The sequence below is a fragment of the Rhinoderma darwinii genome, chromosome 11 (genome assembly GCF_050947455.1).
Source record: "Rhinoderma darwinii isolate aRhiDar2 chromosome 11, aRhiDar2.hap1, whole genome shotgun sequence".
Taxonomy (NCBI): Eukaryota; Metazoa; Chordata; class Amphibia; order Anura; family Rhinodermatidae; genus Rhinoderma; species Rhinoderma darwinii.
In genome coordinates this window covers 96515626-96537121 of record NC_134697.1, presented here as the reverse complement: position 1 = coordinate 96537121, position 21496 = coordinate 96515626, and the positions used below count along the sequence as shown (strand labels likewise).

Below are 21496 nucleotides of genomic sequence, written 5' to 3'. Positions count from 1 at the left end.
GATTTACGCGCAGTCTGCTTTGTTCTGGCCATAGCTCTATAACAACGTGCACACTTGTAGACTGATACGAGGAGAGGAAAGAGCAGAGTATTTATACACTTGAGCGTGTCCTCATTGGTCCATGAAAGGCACACCCCTACATTCTATTGGCTTCTTCATAAAAATATGGGCCCGACAAAGCAAATGTGATATTCGCGACCAATCACCGTTCCGAAGAGGTGGACACCGGTTTACATGATGTCCAGACGCAGCTTGTACAACAGGGGGCGTTAATGAGATCATTTCTCCAGCTCTGCGAAATAGTTGTCATCAGTAACAGCTCACTGTATTTCCATGTCCGCAGATCACGTACACAGCGTTATATAAGAGACTACTTCCCCATCATCCGCCGCTGCAGTGGTTTTATAGATCGCACAAAGGGACAATCCCCCACCCCATCCTTACACAGGACACTGTGCCCTGCATCCAGAGGCAGCATATAAGGGTCACCATCCACCACGTGTAATGAGGAGGAGGAGGGGACATTGTGCTCTATTTACACCGGAGAGAGTGTAAACCATCGGCCTCCTTCACGTGGATCCTGTGCTGTAATCTACAAGTCTATTGCTGCCCCGGTCCTTATTCACACATTACACCTGGTGGACTGTGACCTGATAAACTCTGCCTGGATGTTACACCATAGTGACGGGACGGACACTGTGGAGGTCCGGATACAGCAGCTATGGCGTCCAGCGCAGATGACCAGAAATGGCACTTGTCATAGAGTAACAGGGACATGAAGCTCCTCCGTGATGATGGCGCCTCCTTTATCTCAGGATCGCGCTGCTGTCTGTACCGGAGGAAATAGCGGCCAGTGATCATACAGCTCTGCCGGGGAGAAGGTGGTGGCTCTGAAAAGAGCCTTTGTGGGACAAGAAACGGGCGGCTCTCGGTTATTTCTTCGCCACGGTCTTCCTGGATTTAGACGCTTTCTTAGCCGGACTCTTGGCAGCTTTGGGCGCTTTCTTTGCCGGACTCTTGGCAGCTTTCTTTGCCGGACTCTTGGCAGCTTTCTTTGCCGGACTCTTGGCAGCTTTGGGCATTTTCTTAGCCGGACTCTTGGCAGCTTTGGGCTTGGCCGCCTTCTTTGCTGGGCTCTTTGTTATTTTCTTGGGGGCAGGTTTTGGCTTCTTGGGGCTCTTCGCCACCTTCTTGGCAGCGGCAGGCCTCTTGGCCTTTGTCAGGCTCTTGGCCGGAGTCTTCTTCGGGGATTTGGCAGCAGCCGCCGGCTTCTTCTTGACCGCCTTGTCCTTAGTCTCCTGCTGCTTCTTGTTCAGCTTGAAGGAGCCGGAGGCGCCGCTGCCTTTCACCTGGAGCAGGGTTTCCTTGGTCACCAGAGTCTTGAGCGCCATCTTCAGGCGGCTGTTGTTCCTGTCTACATCGTATCCTCCAGCAGCCAGAGCCTTCTTCAGGGCGGCCAGAGACACCCCACTGCGCTCTTTGGAGGCGGACACGGCTTTCACGATGAGCTCGGACACGCTGGGACCGGAGGGTTTTTTGGTTTTCTTGGCGCCCCCTGCTGCAGGTTTTTTCGGCTGCTTCTTGGATTTGGCGGCCGGCTCGGCGGGAGGGACAGCGGCGGCTGGTGCGGTCTCTGCCATCGTATAACACGGGAATACAATACTACAAATATCCTGTGAGGGAAACACTGAGGACGGAGCTGGGGCCTCTTATATGTACAGCGGCTGCTCGGTGATTGGCTGCGATTGTCCTGAGCGTCTACTGGCTGACACTGATCACATGTCCTCCCTTTCCTCATCTGACAGGAGTGAAGCTCCGCTCTCCCCTTGTGCTTCCCTGCCCGGGATAAGAGCCCTTTACCGACTAGAAGCGGCCGGGCGAGCGGGCACTCTACGTGGCTTCCCCCTCTCTGACATTCCCCCTACTCATTTCTAGCCTTCACTGGCAGAGATGCTGGGAAGGAGCCGGGTGGAGGCCCCGGGATCTCTGCCATAGTTCTGCCGATCTGCACATCGCTGTGATCGGACAAGATAAATGTGTTTGCGGGAGCTCGTGCCCTCTATTCCCGGCACTTGTCACTATCACAGGATTCTTTACCACAATGTCTAACGTGCGGGAAGCTGATTGTCCGATGCGGGGGCGACCTGGAGCTGCAGAGAGCCCAGAAGGGTAACCCGGCACAGACGCGATGTCGGAGTGTCTTCCGCCTGTCTTACTGTAACTTGGCACAGAGGAGACACCAGAAACTGCTCCACCTGTGTTACAATAACCCAGCACAGAGGAAACACCAGAGTTTGCTCTACTTATGTTACAATAACTCGGCACAGGCAAGACACCGGGGTCTGCTCCACCTGTATTACAACTTCCCAGCACAGAAAAGACACAAGTCTGCTCCTCCTTTACTAAACTAACCTGACACAGGCCAGACCCCAGAACCTGCTCCTCCAGCAGTACATTACCCGGACACAGACAGGACACTAGAGACTACTCCACCTGTATAACAATAACCTGACACAGGCCAGACCCCAGAACCTGCTCCTCCAGCAGTACATTACCCGGACACAGACAGGACACTAGAGACTTCTCCACCTGTATAACTATAACCTGGCACAGGCCAGACCCCAGAACCTGCTCCTCCAGCAGTACATTACCCGGACACAGACAGGACACTAGAGACTACTCCACCTGTATAACTATAACCTGACACAGGCCAGACCCCAGAACCTGCTCCTCCAGCAGTACATTACCCGGACACAGACAGGACACTAGAGACTACTCCACCTGTATAACTATAACCTGACACAGGCCAGACCCCAGAACCTGCTCCTCCAGCAGTACATTACCCGGACACAGACAGGACACTAGAGACTTCTCCACCTGTATAACTATAACCTGGCACAGGCCAGACCCCAGAACCTGCTCCTCCAGCAGTACATTACCCGGACACAGACAGGACACTAGAGACTACTCCACCTGTATAACTATAACCTGACACAGGCCAGACCCCAGAACCTGCTCCTCCAGCAGTACATTACCCGGACACAGACAGGACACTAGAGACTACTCCACCTGTATAACTATAACCTGACACAGGCCAGACCCCAGAACCTGCTCCTCCAGCAGTACATTACCCGGACACAGACAGGACACTAGAGACTTCTCCACCTGTATAACTATAACCTGGCACAGGCCAGACCCCAGAACCTGCTCCTCCAGCAGTACATTACCCGGACACAGACAGGACACTAGAGACTTCTCCACCTGTATAACTATAACCTGACACAGGCCAGACCCCAGAACCTGCTCCTCCAGCAGTACATTACCCGGACACAGACAGGACACTAGAGACTTCTCCACCTGTATAACTATAACCTGACACAGGCCAGACCCCAGAACCTGCTCCTCCAGCAGTACATTACCCGGACACAGACAGGACACTAGAGGCTTCTCCACCTGTATAACTATAACCTGACACAGGCCAGACCCCAGAACCTGCTCCTCCAGCAGTACATTACCCGGACACAGACAGGACACTAGAGATTACTCCACCTGTATAACTATAACCTGACACAGGCCAGACCCCAGAACCTGCTCCTCCAGCAGTACATTACCCGGACACAGACAGGACACTAGAGATTACTCCACCTGTATAACTATAACCTGACACAGGCCAGACCCCAGAACCTGCTCCTCCAGCAGTACATTACCCGGACACAGACAGGACACTAGAGACTACTCCACCTGTATAACTATAACCTGACACAGGCCAGACCCCAGAACCTGCTCCTCCAGCAGTACATTACCCGGACACAGACAGGACACTAGAGACTACTCCACCTGTATAACTATAACCTGACACAGGCCAGACCCCAGAACCTGCTCCTCCAGCAGTACATTACCCGGACACAGCCAGGACACTAGAGACTTCTCCACCTGTATAACTATAACCTGACACAGGCCAGACCCCAGAACCTGCTCCTCCAGCAGTACATTACCCGGACACAGACAGGACACTAGAGACTACTCCACCTGTATAACTATAACCTGGCACAGAGGAAGGGAACAGACACTGTTTGTTCCTCTTGTACTACAGTAAGCCGGCAAAAGACAAGACACCGTAGTATTGTCCCTGTCCCCTCATATTACTGGCATTAAGTCCCGTGTAGGAGGACACAGGGACATAATGCCGGTAACATGTCCCTGTTCCCTCATCTTCGAGGCATTATGTCCCTGTTCCTTCATATTAATTACAGGCATTATGTCCCTGTTCCTTGATATTACAGGCATTATGTCCCTGTTCCTTCATAATACCGGCATTATGTCCCCTGTTCCTTCATATTACCGGCATTATGTCCCTGTTCCTTCATATTACAGGCATTATGTCCCTGTTCCCTCATCTTACCAGCATTATGTGCCTGTTCCTTCATATTACCGGCATTGTGTCCTTGTTCCTTCATATTACACGCATTACGTCCCTACTCCTTCATATTATCGGCATTACGTCCCTGTTCCTTCATATTACAGGCATTATGTCCCTGTTCCTTCATATTACAGGCATTATGTCCCTGTTCCTTCATATTACCGGCATTATGTCCTTGTTCCTTCATATTACCGGCATTATGTCCCTGCTCATTCATATTATCGCCATTACGTCCCTGTTCCTTCATATTACAGGCATTATGTCCCTGTTCCTTCATATTACCGGCATTATGTCCCTGCTCATTCATATTATCGGCATTACGTCCCTGTTCCTTCATCTTACCGGCATTATGTCCCTATTCCTTCATATTACCGGCATTTTGTCCCTGTTCCTTCATATTACAGGCATTATGTCCCTTTCCTTCATATTACCGGCATTATGTCCCTGTTCCTTCATATTACAGGCATTACGTCCCTGTTCCTTCATATTACAGGAATTATGTCCCTGTTCCTTCATGTTACAGGCATTTTGTCCCTGTTCCTTCATATTACAGGAATTATGTCCCTGTTCCCTCATCTGAACCGGCATTATGTCCCTGTTTCTTCATATTATCGGCAATACGTCCCTGTTCCTTCATATAACAGGCATTACGTCCCTGTTTTTTAGTATTACAGGCATTATGTCCCTGTTCCCTCATCTTACCAGCATTATATCCCTCCCTGTTGCTTCATATTACCGGCATTACGTCCCTGTTCCTACATATTACAGGCATTATGTCCTGGTTTCTTCATATTACAGGCATTATGTCCCTGTTCCTTCATAATACCGGCATTATGTCCCTGTTCCTTCATATTACAGGCATTATGTCCCTGTTTCTTCATATTACAGGCATTATGTCCTGGTTTCTTCATATTACAGGCATTATGTCCCTGTTCCTTCATATTACCGGCATAATGTCCCTGTTCCTTCATATTACAGGCATTATGTCCCTGTTTCTTCATATTACAGGCATTATGTCCTGGTTTCTTCATATTACAGGCATTATGTCCCTGTTCCTTCATATTACCGGCATTATGTCCCTGTTCTTTCATATTACAGGCATTTTGTCCCTGTTCCTTCATATTACAGGCATTATTTCCCAGTTCCTTCATATTACAGGCATTATGTCCCTGTTCCCTCATCTTACCAGCATTATGTGCCTGTTCCTTCATATTACCGGCATTATGTCCCTGTTCCTTCATATTACCGGCATTATGTCCCTGTTCCTTCCTATTACAGGCATTATGTCCCTGTTCCCTCATCTTACCAGCATTATGTGCCTGTTCCTTCATATTACCGGCATTATGTCCCTGTTCCTTCATATTACCGGCATTATGTCCCTGTTCCTTCATATTACAGGCATTATATCCCGGATCCTTCATATTACCGGCTTTATGTGCTTGTTCCCTCATATTACAGGCATTATGTCCCTGTTCCTACCTATTACCGGCATTATTTCCCTGTTCCTTCATATTACAGGCATTATTTCCCAGTTCCTTCATATTACAGGCATTATGTCCCTGTTCCCTCATATTACCAGCATTATGTCCCTGTTCCTTCATATTACAGGCATTATGTCCCTGTTCCTTCATATTACCGGCATAATGTCCCTGTTCCTTCATATTACAGGCATTATGTCCCTGTTTCTTCATATTACAGGCATTATGTCCTGGTTTCTTCATATTACAGGCATTATATCCCTGTTCCTTCATATTAGCGGCATTGTGTCCCTATTCCCTCATCTTACCAGTATTATATTCTTGTTCCTACATGTTACCGGCATTACGTCCCTGTTCCTTCATATTATCGGCATTACCTCCCTGTTCCTTCATATTACCGGCATTACGTCCCTGTTTCTTCATATTACCGACATTATGTCCCTGTTCCCTCATATTACCGGCATTATGTGCCTGTTCCTTTATATTACCGGCATTACGTCCCTGTTTCTTCATATTACCAGCATTACGTCCCTGTTTCTTCATATTACCGACATTATGTCCCTGTTCCCTCATATTACCGGCATTATGTGCCTGTTCCTTTATATTACCGGCATTACATCCCTGCTTCTTCATATTACCGGCATTACGTCCCTGTTTCTTCATATTTCAGGCATTACGTCCCTGTTTCTTCATATTTCCGGCATTTTCTCCCTCTTCCTTCATATTACCGGCATTATGTCCCTGTTCCCTTCATATTACCGGCTTTATGTCCTTATTCCTTCATATTACAGCCATTATGTCCCTGTTCCTTCATATAACCGGCATTATGTCTCTGTTCCCTCATATTACTGACATTATGTCCCTGTTCCTTCATATTACAGGCATTATGTCCCTGTTCCTTCATATTACAGGCATGATGTCCCTGTTTCTTCATATTACCGGCATAATGTCCCTGTTCCCTCATCTTACAAGCATTATGTCCCTGTTCCTTCATTTCATCGGTATTACGTCCCTGTTCCTTAATATTACAGGCATTATGTCCCTGTTCCTTCATATTACAGGCATTATGTCCCTGTTCCCTCATCTTACCAGCATTATGTGCCTGTTCCTTCATATTACCGGCATTATGTCCCTGTTCCTTCATATTACAGGCATTATGTCCCTGTTCCCTCATCTTACCAGCATTATGTCCCTGTTCCTTCATATTACAGGCATTATATCCCGGTTCCTTCATATTACCGGCTTTATGTCCTTGTTCCCTCATATTACAGGCATTATGTCCCTGTTCCTACCTATTACCAGCATTATTTCCCTGTTCCTTCATATTACAGGCATTATTTCCCAGTTCCTTCATATTACAGGCATTATGTCCCTGTTCCTTCATATTACCGGCATTATTTCATTGTACCTTCATATTACAGGCATTATGTCCCTGTTCCTTCATATTACCGGCATTATGTCCCTGTTCCTTCATATTAGCGGCATTATGTCCCTGTTCCTTCATATTACAGGCATTATGTCCCTGTTCCCTCATCTTACCAGCATTATGTGCTTGTTCCTTCATATTACCGGCATTGTGTCCCTGTTCCTTCATATTACACGCATTACGTCCCTGCTCCTTCATATTACCGGCATTATGTCCCTGTTCCTTCATATTACAGGCATTACGTCCCTGTTCCTTCATATTACAGGCATTATGTCCCTGTTCCTTCATGTTACAGGCATTTTGTCCCTGTTCCTTCATATTACCGGCATTACGTCCCTGTTCCTACATATTACATGCATTATGTCCTGGTTTCTTCATATTACAGGCATTATGTCCCTGTTCCTTCATATTACCGGCATTATGTCCCTGTTCCTTCATCTTACTGGCTTTATGTCCCTGTCCCTCATCTTACCGGCATTATATCCCTGTTCCTTCATATTAGCGGCATTGTGTCCCTGTTCCCTCATCTTACCAGTATTATATTCCTGTTCCTTCATGTTACCGCATTACGTCCCTGTTCCTTCATATTACCGGCATTATGTCCCTGTTCCTTCATATTACAGGCATTATGTCCCTGTTCCTTCATATTACCGGCATTATTTCCCTGTACCTTCATATTACCGGCATTATGTCCCTGTTCCTTCATATTACCGGCATTATGTCCCTGTACCTTCATAATACCGGTATTATGTCCCTGTTCCTTCATATTACCGGCATTATGTCCTATTCCTTCATATTACAGGCATTATGTCCCTGTTCCTTCATCTTACATGCATTATGTCCCTATTCTTTCATATTACCGGCATTATGTCCCTGTTCCTTCATATTACCGGCATTATGTCCCTGCACCTTCATAATACCGGTATTATGTCCCTGTTCCTTCATATTACAGGCATTATTTTACTGCTCCTTCATATTACAGGCATTATGTCCCTGTTCCTTCATATTACCGGCATTATGTCCCTGTTCCTTCATATTACCGGCATTACGTCCTTGTTCCTTCATATTAACGACATTATGTCCCTGTTCCTTCATATTACCTGCATTATGTCCCTGTTCCTTCATATTACATGCATTATTTCCCTGTTCCTTCATATTACAGGCATTATTTGACTGCTCCTTCATATTACAGGCATTATGTCCCTGTTCCTTCATATTACAGGCATTATTTCCCTGTTCCTTCATATTAACGACATTATGTCCCTGTTCCTTCATATTACCGGCATTATGTGCTTGTTCCTTATTATTATCGGCATTACGTCCCTGTTCCTTCATATTACAGGCATTATGTCCCTGTTCCTTCATATTACCGGCATTATGTCCCTGTTCCTTCATATTATCGGCATTACGTCCCTGTTCCTTCATATTATCGGCATTATGTCCCTGCTCATTCATATTATCGGCATTACGTCCCTGTTCCTTCATATTACAGGCATTATGTCCCTGTTCCTTCATATTACCGGCATTACGTCCCTGTTCCTACATATTACAGGCATTATGTCCTGGTTTCTTCATATTACAGGCATTATGTCCCTGTTCCTACATATTACCGAAATTATGTCCCTGTTCCTACATATTACAGGCATTATGTCCTGGTTTCTTCATATTACAGGCATTATGTCCCTGTTCCTTCATATTACTGCCATTATGTCCCTGTTCCTTCATATTACAGGCATTATGTCCCTGTTTCTTCATATTACAGGCATTATGTCCCTGTTCCTTCATATTACCGGCATTATGTCCCTGTTCCTTCATCTTACTGGCATTATGTCCCTGTTCCCTCATCTTACCGGCATTATATCCCTGTTCCTTCATATTAGCGGCATTGTGTCCCTTTTCCTTCATTCTACCGGCATTATGTCCATGTTCCTTCATATTACAGGCATTATGTCCCTGTTCCTTCATATTACAGGCATTATGTCCCTGTTCCTTCATGTTACCGGCATTAATTCCCTGTACCTTCATATTACCGGCATTATTTCCCTGCTCCCTCATATTACCGGCATTATATTCCTGTTCCTTCATATTACCGGCATTATGTCCTATTCCTTCATATTACAGGCATTATGTCCCTGTTCCTTCATCTTACATGCATTATGTCCCTATTCCTTCATATTACCGGCATTATGTCCTGTTCCTTCATATTACCGGCATTATGTCCATGCACCTTCATAATACCGGTATTATGTCCCTGTTCCTTCATATTACAGGCATTATTTTACTGCTCCTTCATATTACAGGCATTATTTCCCTGTTTCCTTCATATTACAGGCATTACGTCCCTGTTCCTTCATATTAACGACATTATGTCCCTGTTCCTTCATATTACCTGCATTATGTCCCTGTTCCTTCATATTACTTGCATTATGTCCCTGTTCCTTCATATTACCTGCATTATGTCCCTGTTCCTTCATATTACCGGCATTATTTCCCTGTTCCTTCATATTACAGGCATTATGTGCCTCTTCCTTCATATTACCGGCATTAATGTCCCTGTTCCCTCATATTACAGGCATTATGTCCCTGTTCCTTCATTTTACCGGCTTTATGTCCTTGTTCCCTCATATTACAGGCATTATGTCCCTGTTTCTTCATATTACAGGCATTATGTCCCTGTTCCCTCATCTTCGAGGCATTATGTCCCTGTTCCTTCATATTACCGGCTTTATGTCCTTGTTCCCTCATATTACAGGCATTATGTCCCTCTTCCTTCATATTACAGTCTTTATGTCCCTGTTCCTTCATATTACAGGCTTTATGTCCCTGTTCCTTCTTATTATCGGAATTACGTCCCTGTTCCTTCATGTTACAGGCATTATGTCCCTGTTCCTTCATGTTACAGGCATTTTGTCCCTGTTCCTTCATATTACAGGCATTATGTCCCTGTTCCCTCATCTGAACCGGCATTATGTGCTTGTTCCTTCATCTTACCGGCATTATGTCCCTGTTCCTTCATCTGTACCGGCATTATGTGCCTGTCCCTTCATCTTACCGGCATTATGTCCCTGTTCCTTCATACTATCGGCATTTTGTCCCTGTTCCCTCATCTCCGAGGCATTATGTCCCTGTTCCTTCATATTACCGGCTTTATGTCCTTGTTCCCTCATATTACAGGCATTATGTCCCTCTTCCTTCATATTACAGACTTTATGTCCCTGTTCCTTCATATTACAGGCTTTATGTCCCTGTTCCTTCTTATTATCGGAATTACGTCCCTGTTTCTTCATATTACCGGCATTACGTCCCGGCTCCTTCATATTATCGGCATTACGTCCCTGTTCCCTCATCTTACCGACATTATGTCCCTGTTCCTGTTCCCTCATCTTACCGGCATTTCGTCCCCTGTTCCCTCATCTTACCGGCATTATATCCCTGTTCCTTAATAATATCGGCATTACCTCCCTGTTCCTTCATATAACAGGCTTTACGTCCCTGTTCCTTCATAATACAGGCATTATGTCCCTGTTCCTTCATATTACAGGCATTATGTCCCTGTTCCTTCATATTACAGGTATTATGTCCCTGTTCCTACATATTAAAGGCATAATGCGCCTGTTCCCTCATATTACAGGCATTATGTCCCTGATCCTTCATATTACAGGCTTCATGTCCCTGTTTCCTCATCTTCGAGGCATTATGTCCCTGTTCCTTCATATTACCGGCTTTATGTCCCTGTTCCTTCATATTACAGTCTTTATGTCCTTGTTCCCTCATATTACCGGCATTACGTCCCTGCTCCTTCATATTAACGGAATTATGTCCCCTTTCCTTCATATTACAGGCATTACGTCCCTGTTCCTTCATATTATCGGCATTACGTCCCTGTTTCTTCATATTACAGGCAATATGTCCCTTTTCCTTCATATTACCGGCATTATGTCCCTGTTCCTTCATATTACAGGAATTATGTCACTGTTCCTTCATATTACAGGCATTATGTCCCTGTTCCTTCATATTACAGGAATTATGTCCCTGTTCCTTCATATTACAGGCTTTATGTCCTTGTTCCTTTATATTACAGGCATTATGTCCCTGTTCCCTCATCTTTGAGGCATTATGTCCCTGTTCCTTCATATTACCGGCTTTATGTCCTTGTTCCCTCATATTACAGGAATTATGTCCCTTATCCTTCATATTACAGGCTTCATGTCCCTGTTCCTTCATATTACAGGCATTATGTCCCTGTTCCCTCATCTTCGAGGCATTATGTCCCTGTTCCTTCATATTACCGGCTTTATGTCCTTGTTTCCTCATATTACCGGCTTTATGTCCCTGTTCCTTCATATTACAGGCTTTATGTCCTTGTTTCCTCATATTACCGGCATTACGTCCCTGTTCCTTCATATTACCGACATTATGTCAGTTCCTTCAAATTACAGGCATTATGTCCCTGTTCCTTCAAATTACAGGCATTATGTCCCTGTTCCTTCATATTACCGGCATTATGTCCCTGTTCCTTCGTATTACAGGCATTATGTCCCTGTCCCTTCATATTACAGGCATTATGTCCTTGCTCCTTCCCCCATCATTCCCCGGTGTCGCCTCATCCCCATCATTCCCCGGTGTCACCTCACCTCCATCATTCCCATCATTCCCCGGCGTCACCTCATCCCCATCATTCCCTGGCGTCACCTCAAACCCATCATTTCCCGGTGTCACCTCATCCCCATCATTCCCATCATTCCCCGGTGTCACCTCACCCCCATCATTCCCATCATTCCCCGGCGTCACCTCATCCCCATCATTCCCCAGCGTCACCTTACCCCCTCATCCCCATCATTCCCAGGCGTCACCTCATCCCCATCATTCCCAGGCATCACCTCACCCCCCATCATTCCCCGGCGTCAACTCATCCCCATCATTCCCCGGCGTCACCTCATCCCCCATCATTCCCCGGCGTCACCTCATCCCCATCATTCTCCGGCGTCACCTCACCCCCATCATTCCCCGGCGTCACCTCATCCCCATCATTCCCCGGCGTCACCTCAAACCCATCATTTCCCGGTGTCACCTCATCCCCATCATTCCCCGGTGTCACCTCACCCCCATCATTCCCATCATTACCCGGCGTCACCTCATCCCCATCATTCCCCAGCGTCACCTTACCCTCTCATCCCCATCATTCCCAGGCGTCACCTCATCCCCCATCATTCCCCGGCGTCAACTCATCCCCATCATTCCCCGGCGTCACCTCATCCCCATCATTCTCCGGCGTCACCTCACCCCCATCATTCCCCGGCGTCACCTCACCCCCATCATTCCCCGGCGTCACCTCACTCCTATCAATCCCCGATGTCACCTCATCTCCATCATTCCCCTGCGTCACCTCACCCCCATCATTCTCCGGTGTCACCTCACCCCCCTCATCCCCATCATTCCCCGGCGTCACCTCATCCCCATCATTCCCAGGCGTCACCTCACCCCCCCCCCCCCATCAATCCCCGGCGTCAACTCATCCCCATCATTCCCCGGCGTCACCTCATCCCCATCATTCCCCGGCGTCACCTCACTCCCTATCATTCCCCGGCGTCAATTCATCCCCATCATTCCCTTGCGTCACATCATCCCCATCATTCTCCGGCGTCACCTCAACCCCATCATTCTCCGGTGTCACCTCACCCCCTCATTCCCATCATTCCCCGGCGTCACCTCATCCCCATCATTCCCCGGCGTCACCTCAAACCCATCATTTCCCGGTGTCACCTCATCCCCATCATTCCCATCATTCCCCGGTGTCACCTCACCCCCATCATTCCCATCATTACCCGGCGTCACCTCATCCCCATCATTCCCCAGCGTCACCTTACCCTCTCATCCCCATCATTCCCAGGCGTCTCCTCATCCCCATCATTCCCCGGCGTCACCTCACTCCCTATCATTCCCCGGCGTCAATTCATCCCCATCATTCCCTCGCGTCACATCATCCCCATCATTCTCCGGTGTCACCTCATCCCCATCATTCCCCGGCGTCACCTCAACCCCATCATTCTCCGGTGTCACCTCACCCCCATCATTCCCCGGCGTCACCTCATCCCCATCATTCCCAGGCATCACCTCACCCCCCATCATTCCCCGGCGTCACCTCATCCCCATCATTCCCAGGCATCACCTCACCCCCCCATCATTCCCCGGCGTCAACTCATCCCCATCATTCCCCGGCGTCACCTCATCCCCATCATTCCCCGGCGTCACCTCATCCCCATCATTCCCAGGCGTCACCTCACCCCCCCATCATTCCCCGGCGTCAACTCATCCCCATCATTCCCCGGCGTCACCTCACCCCCCATCATTCCCCGGCGTCACCTCATCCCCATCATTCCCCGGCATCACCTCACCCCCATCATTCTCCGGTGTCACCTCACCCCCTCATCCCCATCATTCCCCGGCGTCACCTCATCCCCATCATTCCCAGGCGTCACCTCACCCCCCCCATCATTCCCCGGCGTCAACTCAACCCCATCATTCCCCGGCGTCACCTCATCCCCATCATTCCCCGGCGTCACCTCAAACCCATCATTTCCCGGTGTCACCTCATCCCCATCATTCCCATCATTCCCCGGTGTCACCTCACCCCCATCATTCCCATCATTCCCCGGCGTCACCTCATCCCCATCATTCCCCAGCGTCACCTTACCCCCTCATCCCCATCATTCCCAGGCGTCACCTCATCCCCATCATTCCCAGGCATCACCTCACCCCCCATCATTCCCCGGCGTCAACTCATCCCCATCATTTCCCGGCGTCACCTCATCCCCCATCATTCCCCGGCGTCACCTCATCCCCATCATTCTCCGGCGTCACCTCACCCCCATCATTCCCCGGCGTCACCTCATCCCCATCATTCCCCGGCGTCACCTCAAACCCATCATTTGCCGGTGTCACCTCATCCCCATCATTCCCATCATTCCCCGGTGTCACCTCACCCCCATCATTCCCATCATTACCCGGCGTCACCTCATCCCCATCATTCCCCAGCGTCACCTTACCCTCTCATCCCCATCATTCCCAGGCGTCACCTCATCCCCATCATTCCCAGGCATCACCTCACCCCCCATCATTCCCCGGCGTCAACTCATCCCCATCATTCCCCGGCGTCACCTCATCCCCATCATTCTCCGGCGTCACCTCACCCCCATCATTCCCCGGCGTCACCTCACCCCCATCATTCCCCGGCGTCACCTCACCCCCCATCATTCCCCGGCGTCACCTCACCCCCCATCATTCCCCGGCGTCACCTCACTCCTATCAATCCCCGATGTCGCCTCATCCCCATCATTCTCCGGTGTCACCTCATCCCCATCATTCCCCTGCGTCACCTCACCCCCATCATTCTCCGGTGTCACCTCACCCCCCTCATCCCCATCATTCCCCGGCGTCACCTCATCCCCATCATTCCCAGGCGTCACCTCACCCCCCCCCCATCATTCCCCGGCGTCAACTCATCCCCATCATTCCCCGGCGTCACCTCATCCCCATCATTCCCCGGCGTCACCTCACTCCCCTATCATTCCCCGGCGTCAACTCATCCCCATCATTCCCCGGCGTCACCTCATCCCCATCATTCCCCGGCATCACCTCACTCCCTATCATTCCCCGGCGTCACATCATCCCCATCATTCCTCCGGCGTCACCTCAACCCCATCATTCTCCGGTGTCACCTCACCCCCTCATCCCCAATCATTCCCCGGCGTCACCTCATCCCCATCATTCCCAGGCATCACCTCACCCCCATCATTCCCCGGCGTCACCTCATCCCCATCATTCCCCGGCGTCACCTCATCCCCCATCATTCCCCCGGCGTCACCTCACACCCATCATTCCCCGGCGTCACCTCACCCCCCATCATTCCCCGGCGTCACCTCACCCCTATCAATCCCCGGCGTCACCTCACCCCCATCAATCCCCGGCGTCACCTCACCCCCATCATTCCCCGGCGTCACCTCATCCCCATCATTCTCCGGTTTCACCTCATCCCCATCACTCCCCGGCGTCACCTCACCCCCATCATTCTCCGGTGTCACCTCACCCCCCTCATCCCCATCATTCCCCGGCGTCACCTCATCCCCATCATTCCCAGGCGTCACCTCACCCCCCCCCATCATTCCCCGGCGTCAACTCATCCCCATCATTCCCCGGCGTCACCTCATCCCCATCATTCCCCGGCGTCACCTCACCCCCTATCATTCCCCGGCGTCAATTCATCCCCATCATTCCCCTGCGTCACATCATCCCCATCATTCTCCGGTGTCAACTCATCCCCATCATTCCCCGGCGTCACCTCATCCCCATCATTCCCAGGCATCACCTCATCCCCATCATTCCCCGGCGTTACCTCACCCCCCATCATTCCCCGGCGTCAACTCATCCCCATCATTCCCCGGCGTCACCTCATCCCCATCATTCCCCGGCGTCACCTCAACCCCATCAATCCCCGGCGTCACCTCACCCCCATCATTCCCCGGCGTCACCTCATCCCCATCATTCCTAGGCGTCACCTCATCCCCATCATTCTCCAGTGTCATCTCATCCCCATCATTCCCCGTTGTCACCTCATCCCCATCATTCCCCGGCGTCACCTCATCCCCATCATTCCCCGGCGTCACCTCAAACCCATCATTTCCCGGTGTCACCTCATCCCCATCATTCCCATCATTCCCCGGTGTCACCTCACCCCCATCATTCCCATCATTACCCGGCGTCACCTCATCCCCATCATTCCCCAGCGTCACCTTACCCTCTCATCCCCATCATTCCCAGGCGTCACCTCATCCCCATCATTCCCCGGCATCACCTCACCCCCATCATTCTCCGGTGTCACCTCACCCCCTCATCCCCATCATTCCCCGGCGTCACCTCATCCCCATCATTCCCAGGCGTCACCTCACCCCCCCATCATTCCCCGGCGTCAACTCAACCCCATCATTCCCCGGCGTCACCTCATCCCCATCATTCCCCGGCGTCACCTCACCCCCCATCATTCCACGGCGTCACCTCACCCCCATCATTCCCCGGCATCACCTCATCCCCATCATTCCCAGGCGTCACCTCATCCCCATCATTCTCCAGTGTCATGTCATCCCCATCATTCCCCGGCGTCACCTCATCCCCATCATTCCCCAGCGTCACCTCACCCCCATCTTTCCCCGGCGTGACCTTACCCCCATCATTCCCCGGCGTCACCTCATGCCCCATCATTCTCCGGCGTCACCTCACCCCCATCATTCCCCGGCGTCACCTCACCCCCATCATTCCCCGGCGTCACCTCATCCCCATCATTCCCCGGCGTCACCTCATCCCCATCATTCCCCGGCGTCACCTCACCCCCATCATTCCCCGGTGTCGCCTCATCCCCATCATTCCCCGCTGTCACCTCACCCCCATCATTCCCATCATTCCCCGGCGTCACCTCATCCCCATTATTCCCCGGCGTCACCTCACACCCATCATTCCCCGGTGTCACCTCATCCCCATCAATCCCATCATTCCCCGGTGTCACCTCACCCCCATCATTCCCATCATTCCCCGGCATCACCTCATCCCCATCATTCCCCAGCGTCACCTTACCCCCTCATCCCCATCATTCCCAGGCATCACCTCACCCCCCATCATTCCCCGGCATCAACTCATCCCCATCATTCCCCGGCGTCATCTCATCCCCATCATTCCCCGGCGACATCTCATGCCCCATCATTCTCCGGCTTCACCTCACCCCCATCATTCCCCGGCGTCACCTCATCCCCATCATTCCCCGGTGTCACCTCATCCCCATCATTCCCATCATTCCCCGGCGTCACCTCATCCCCATCATTCCCCGGCGTCACCTCATCCCCATCATTCCCCGGTGTCACCTCATCCCCATCATTCCCATCATTCCCCGGCGTCACCTCATCCCCATCATTCCCCGGCGTCACCTCACCCCCCATCATTCCCCGGCGTCACCTCATCCCCCATCATTCCCCGGCGTCACCTCATCCCCATTATTTCCCGGCGTCACCTTACCCCCATCATTCCCCGGCGTCACCTCATACCCATCATTCCCCGGCGTCACCTCATCCCCATCATTCCCCGGCGTCGCCTCATCCCCATCATTCCCCGTTGTCACCTCATCCCCATCATTCCCCGACGTCACCTCATCCCCATCATTCTCCGGTGTCACCTCATCCCCATCATTCCCCGGCGTCACCTCACCCCCATCATTCTCCGGTGTCACCTCACCCCCCTCATCCCCATCATTCCCCGACGTCACCTCATCCTTATCATTCCCAGGCATCACCTCACCCCCCCATCATTCCCCGGCGTCAACTCATCCCCATCATTCCCCAGCGTCACCTCATCCCCATCATTCCCCGGCGTCACCTCATCCCCATCATTCCCAGGCGTCTCCTCACCCCCCCCATCATTCCCCGGCGTCAACTCATCCCCATCATTCCCCGGCGTCACCTCATCCCCATCATTCCCCGGTGTCACCTCACCCCCCATCATTCCCCGGCGTCAATTCATCCCCATCATTCCCCGGCGTCACCTCATCCCCATCATTCCCCGGCGTCACCTCATCCCCATCATTCCCCGGCGTCACCTCACCCCCATCATTCTCCAGTGTCACATCATTCCCCTGCGTCACCTCATCCCCATCATTCCCCGGTGTCACCTCATCCCCATCATTCCCCGGCGTCACCTCATCCCCATCATTCCCCGGCGTCACCTCACCCCCATCATTCCCCGATGTCACCTCATCCCCATCATTCCCATCGTTCCCCGGTGTCACCTCACGCCCATCATTCCCATCATTCCCCGGCGTCACCTCATTCCAATCACTCCCCGGTGTCACCTCATCCCCATCATTCCCCGGTGTCACCTCACCCCCATCATTCCCATCATTCCCCGGCGTCACCTCACCCCCTCACCCCCGTCATTCTCCGGCGTCACCTCATCCCCATCATTCCCCGGCGTCACCTCATCCCCATCGTTCCCCGGCGTCACCTCATCCCCATCATTCCCCGGCGTCACCTCATCCCCATCATTCCCCGGTGTCACCTCATCCCCATCATTCCCATCATTCCCCGGCGTCACCTCATCCCCATCATTCCCCGGCGTCACCTCATCCCCATCATTCCCTGGTGTCACCTCATCCCCATCATTCCCCAGCGTCACCTCATCCCCATCATTCCCCGGCGTCACCTCACCCCCCATCATTCCCCGGCGTCACCTCATCCCCATTATTTCCCGGCGTCACCTTACCCCCATCATTCCCCGGCGTCACCTCATCCCCATCATTCCCCGGCGTCACCTCATCCCCATCATTCCCCGTTGTCACCTCATCCCCATCATTCCCCGACGTCACCTCATCCCCATCATTCTCTGGTGTCACCTCACCCCCTCATCCTTATCATTCCCCGGCGTCACCTCATCCCCATCATTCCCCGGCGTCACCTCACCCCCATCATTCTCCAGTGTCACATCATTCCCCTGCGTCACCTCATCCCCATCATTTCCCGGTGTCACCTCATCCCCATCATTCCCATCATTCCCCGGCGTCACCTCATTCCCATCATTCCCCGGCATCACCTCACCCCCATCATTCCCCGGTGTCACCTCATCCCCATCATTCCCCGGTGTCACCTCACCCCCATCATTCCCATCATTCCCCGGCGTCACCTCACCCCCTCACCCCCATCATTCTCCGGCGTCACCTCATCCCCATCATTCCCCGGCGTCACCTCATCCCCATCGTTCCCCGGCATCACCTCATCCCCATCATTCCCCGACGTCACCTCATCCCCATCATTCCCCGGCGTCACCTCATGCCCCATCATTCTCCGGCGTCACCTTACCCCCATCATTCCCCGGCGTCACTTCACCCCCATCATTCCCCGGCGTCACCTCATCCCCTTCATTCCCCGGCGTCACCTCATACCCATCATTCCCCGGCGTCACCTAACCCCCCTCATCCCCATCATTCACCGGCGTCACCTCATCCCCATCATTTCTCGGCGTCACCTCATCCCCATCATTCCCCGGCGTCACCTCACCCCCATCATTCTCCGGTGTCACATCATTCCCGGCGTCACCTCATCCCCATCATTCCCCGGTGTCACCTCATCCCCATCATTCCCCGGCATCACCTCATCCCCATCATTCCCCGGCGTCACCTCATCCCCCATCATTCCCCGGCGTCACCTCACCCCTATCAATCCCCGGCGTCACCTCACCCCCATAATCCCTGGCGTCACCTCACCCCCATCATTCCCCGGCATCACCTCACCCCCATAATTCCCCGGTGTCACCTCATCCCCATCATTCCCCGGTGTCACCTCACCCCCATCATTCCCATCATTCCCCGGCGTCACCTCACCCCCTCACCCCCATCATTCTCCGGCGTCACCTCATCCCCATCATTCCCCAGCGTCACCTCATCCCCATCGTTCCCCGGCATCACCTCATCCCCATCATTCCCCGACGTCACCTCATCCCCATCATTCCCCGGCGTCACCTCATGCCCCATCATTCTCCGGCGTCACCTTACCCCCATCATTCCCCGGCGTCACCTCACCCCCATCATTCCCCGGCGTCACCTCATCCCCTTCATTCCCCGGCGTCACCTCATACCCATCATTCCCCGGCGTCACCTAACCCCCCTCATCCCCATCTTTCACCGGCGTCACCTCATCCCCATCATTCCTCGGCGTCACCTCATCCCCATCATTCCCCGGCGTCACCTCACCCCCATCATTCTCCGGTGTCACATCATTCCCGGCGTCACCTCATCCCCATCATTCCCCGGTGTCACCTCATCCCCATCATTCCCCGGCATCACCTCATCCCCATCATTCCCCGGCGTCACCTCATCCCCCATCATTCCCCGGCGTCACCTCACCCCTATCAATCCCCGGCGTCACCTCACCCCCATGATCCCCGGCGTCACCTCACCCCCATCATTCCCCGCCATCACCTCACCCCCATCATTCCCCGGCGTCACCTCACCCCCATCATTCCCCGGCGTCACCTCACCCCCCATCATTCCCCGGCGTCTTCTCACCCCCCATCATTCCCCGGCGTCACCTCACCCCTATCAATCCCCGGCGTCACCTCTCCCCCATCAATCCCCGGCGTCACCTCATCCCCATCATTCCCAGGCGTCACCTCATCCCCATCATTCTCCAGTGTCATCTCATCCCCATCATTCCCCGGCGTCACCTCATCCCCATCATTCCCTAGCGTCACCTCACCCCCATCTTTCCCCGGCGTCACCTTACCCCCATCATTCCCCGGCGTCACCTCACCCCCATCATTCCCCGGCGTCACCTCATCCCCATCATTCCCCGGCGTCACCTCATCCCCATCATTCCCCGGCGTCACCTCATCCCCATCGTTCCCCGGCATCACCTCATCCCCATCATTCCCCGACGTCACCTCATCCCCATCATTCCCCGGCGTCACCTCACCCCCCATCATTCCCAGGCGTCACCTCATCCCCATCATTCCCCGACGTCACCTCATCCCCATCATTCCCCGGCGTCACCTCACCCCCCATCATTCCTAGGCGTCACCTCATCCCCCATCATTCCCCGGCATCACCTCATCCCCATCATTCCCCGGCGTCAACTCACTTCCATCATTCTCCGGTGTCACCTCACCCCCATCATTCTCCGGTGTCACCTCACCCCCATCATTGTCCGGTGTCACCTCACCCCCATCATTCTCCGTTGTCACCTCACCCCCATCATTCCCCGGCGTCACCTCACCCCCATCATTCCCCGGTGTCACCTCATCCCCATCATTCCCCGGTGTCACCTCACCCCCATCATTCCCCGGCGTCACCTCACCCCCTCACCCCCATCATTCCCCGGCGTCACCTCACCCCCATCATTCCCCGGCGTCACCTCATCCCCCATCATTCTCCGGCGTCACCTCATCCCCATTATTTCCCGCCGTCACCTCACCCCCATCATTCCCCAGCGTCACCTCATCCCCATCATTCCCCGGCGTCACCTCATCCCCATCATTCCCCGGCGTCACCTCATCCCCATCATTCCCCGTCGTCACCTCATCCCCATCATTCCCCGACGTCACCTCATCCCCATCATTCTCCGGTGTCACCTCATCCCCATCATT

General features: G+C 52.4%; 1 protein-coding gene across 2 annotated transcripts; it reads right to left on the bottom strand.

Annotated features, from left to right (window-relative positions):
* Positions 1-913: 913 nt before the first annotated feature.
* Positions 914-1640, bottom strand: LOC142663460 (histone H1A-like). 2 transcript variants are annotated; one of them, XM_075842129.1, is made up of 2 exons: positions 1097-1640; positions 914-1048 (listed from the first exon to the last, which is right to left on the bottom strand). In XM_075842129.1, the coding sequence occupies exons 1-2, from the start codon at positions 1638-1640 to the stop codon at positions 933-935; spliced, it is 660 nt and encodes a 219-aa protein (XP_075698244.1). In that variant the 3' UTR covers positions 914-932. The 2 variants fall into 2 exon arrangements, with proteins under 2 accessions (XP_075698244.1, XP_075698243.1); XM_075842128.1 differs by having other exon boundaries at positions 914-1640.
* Positions 1641-21496: the final 19856 nt, after the last annotated feature.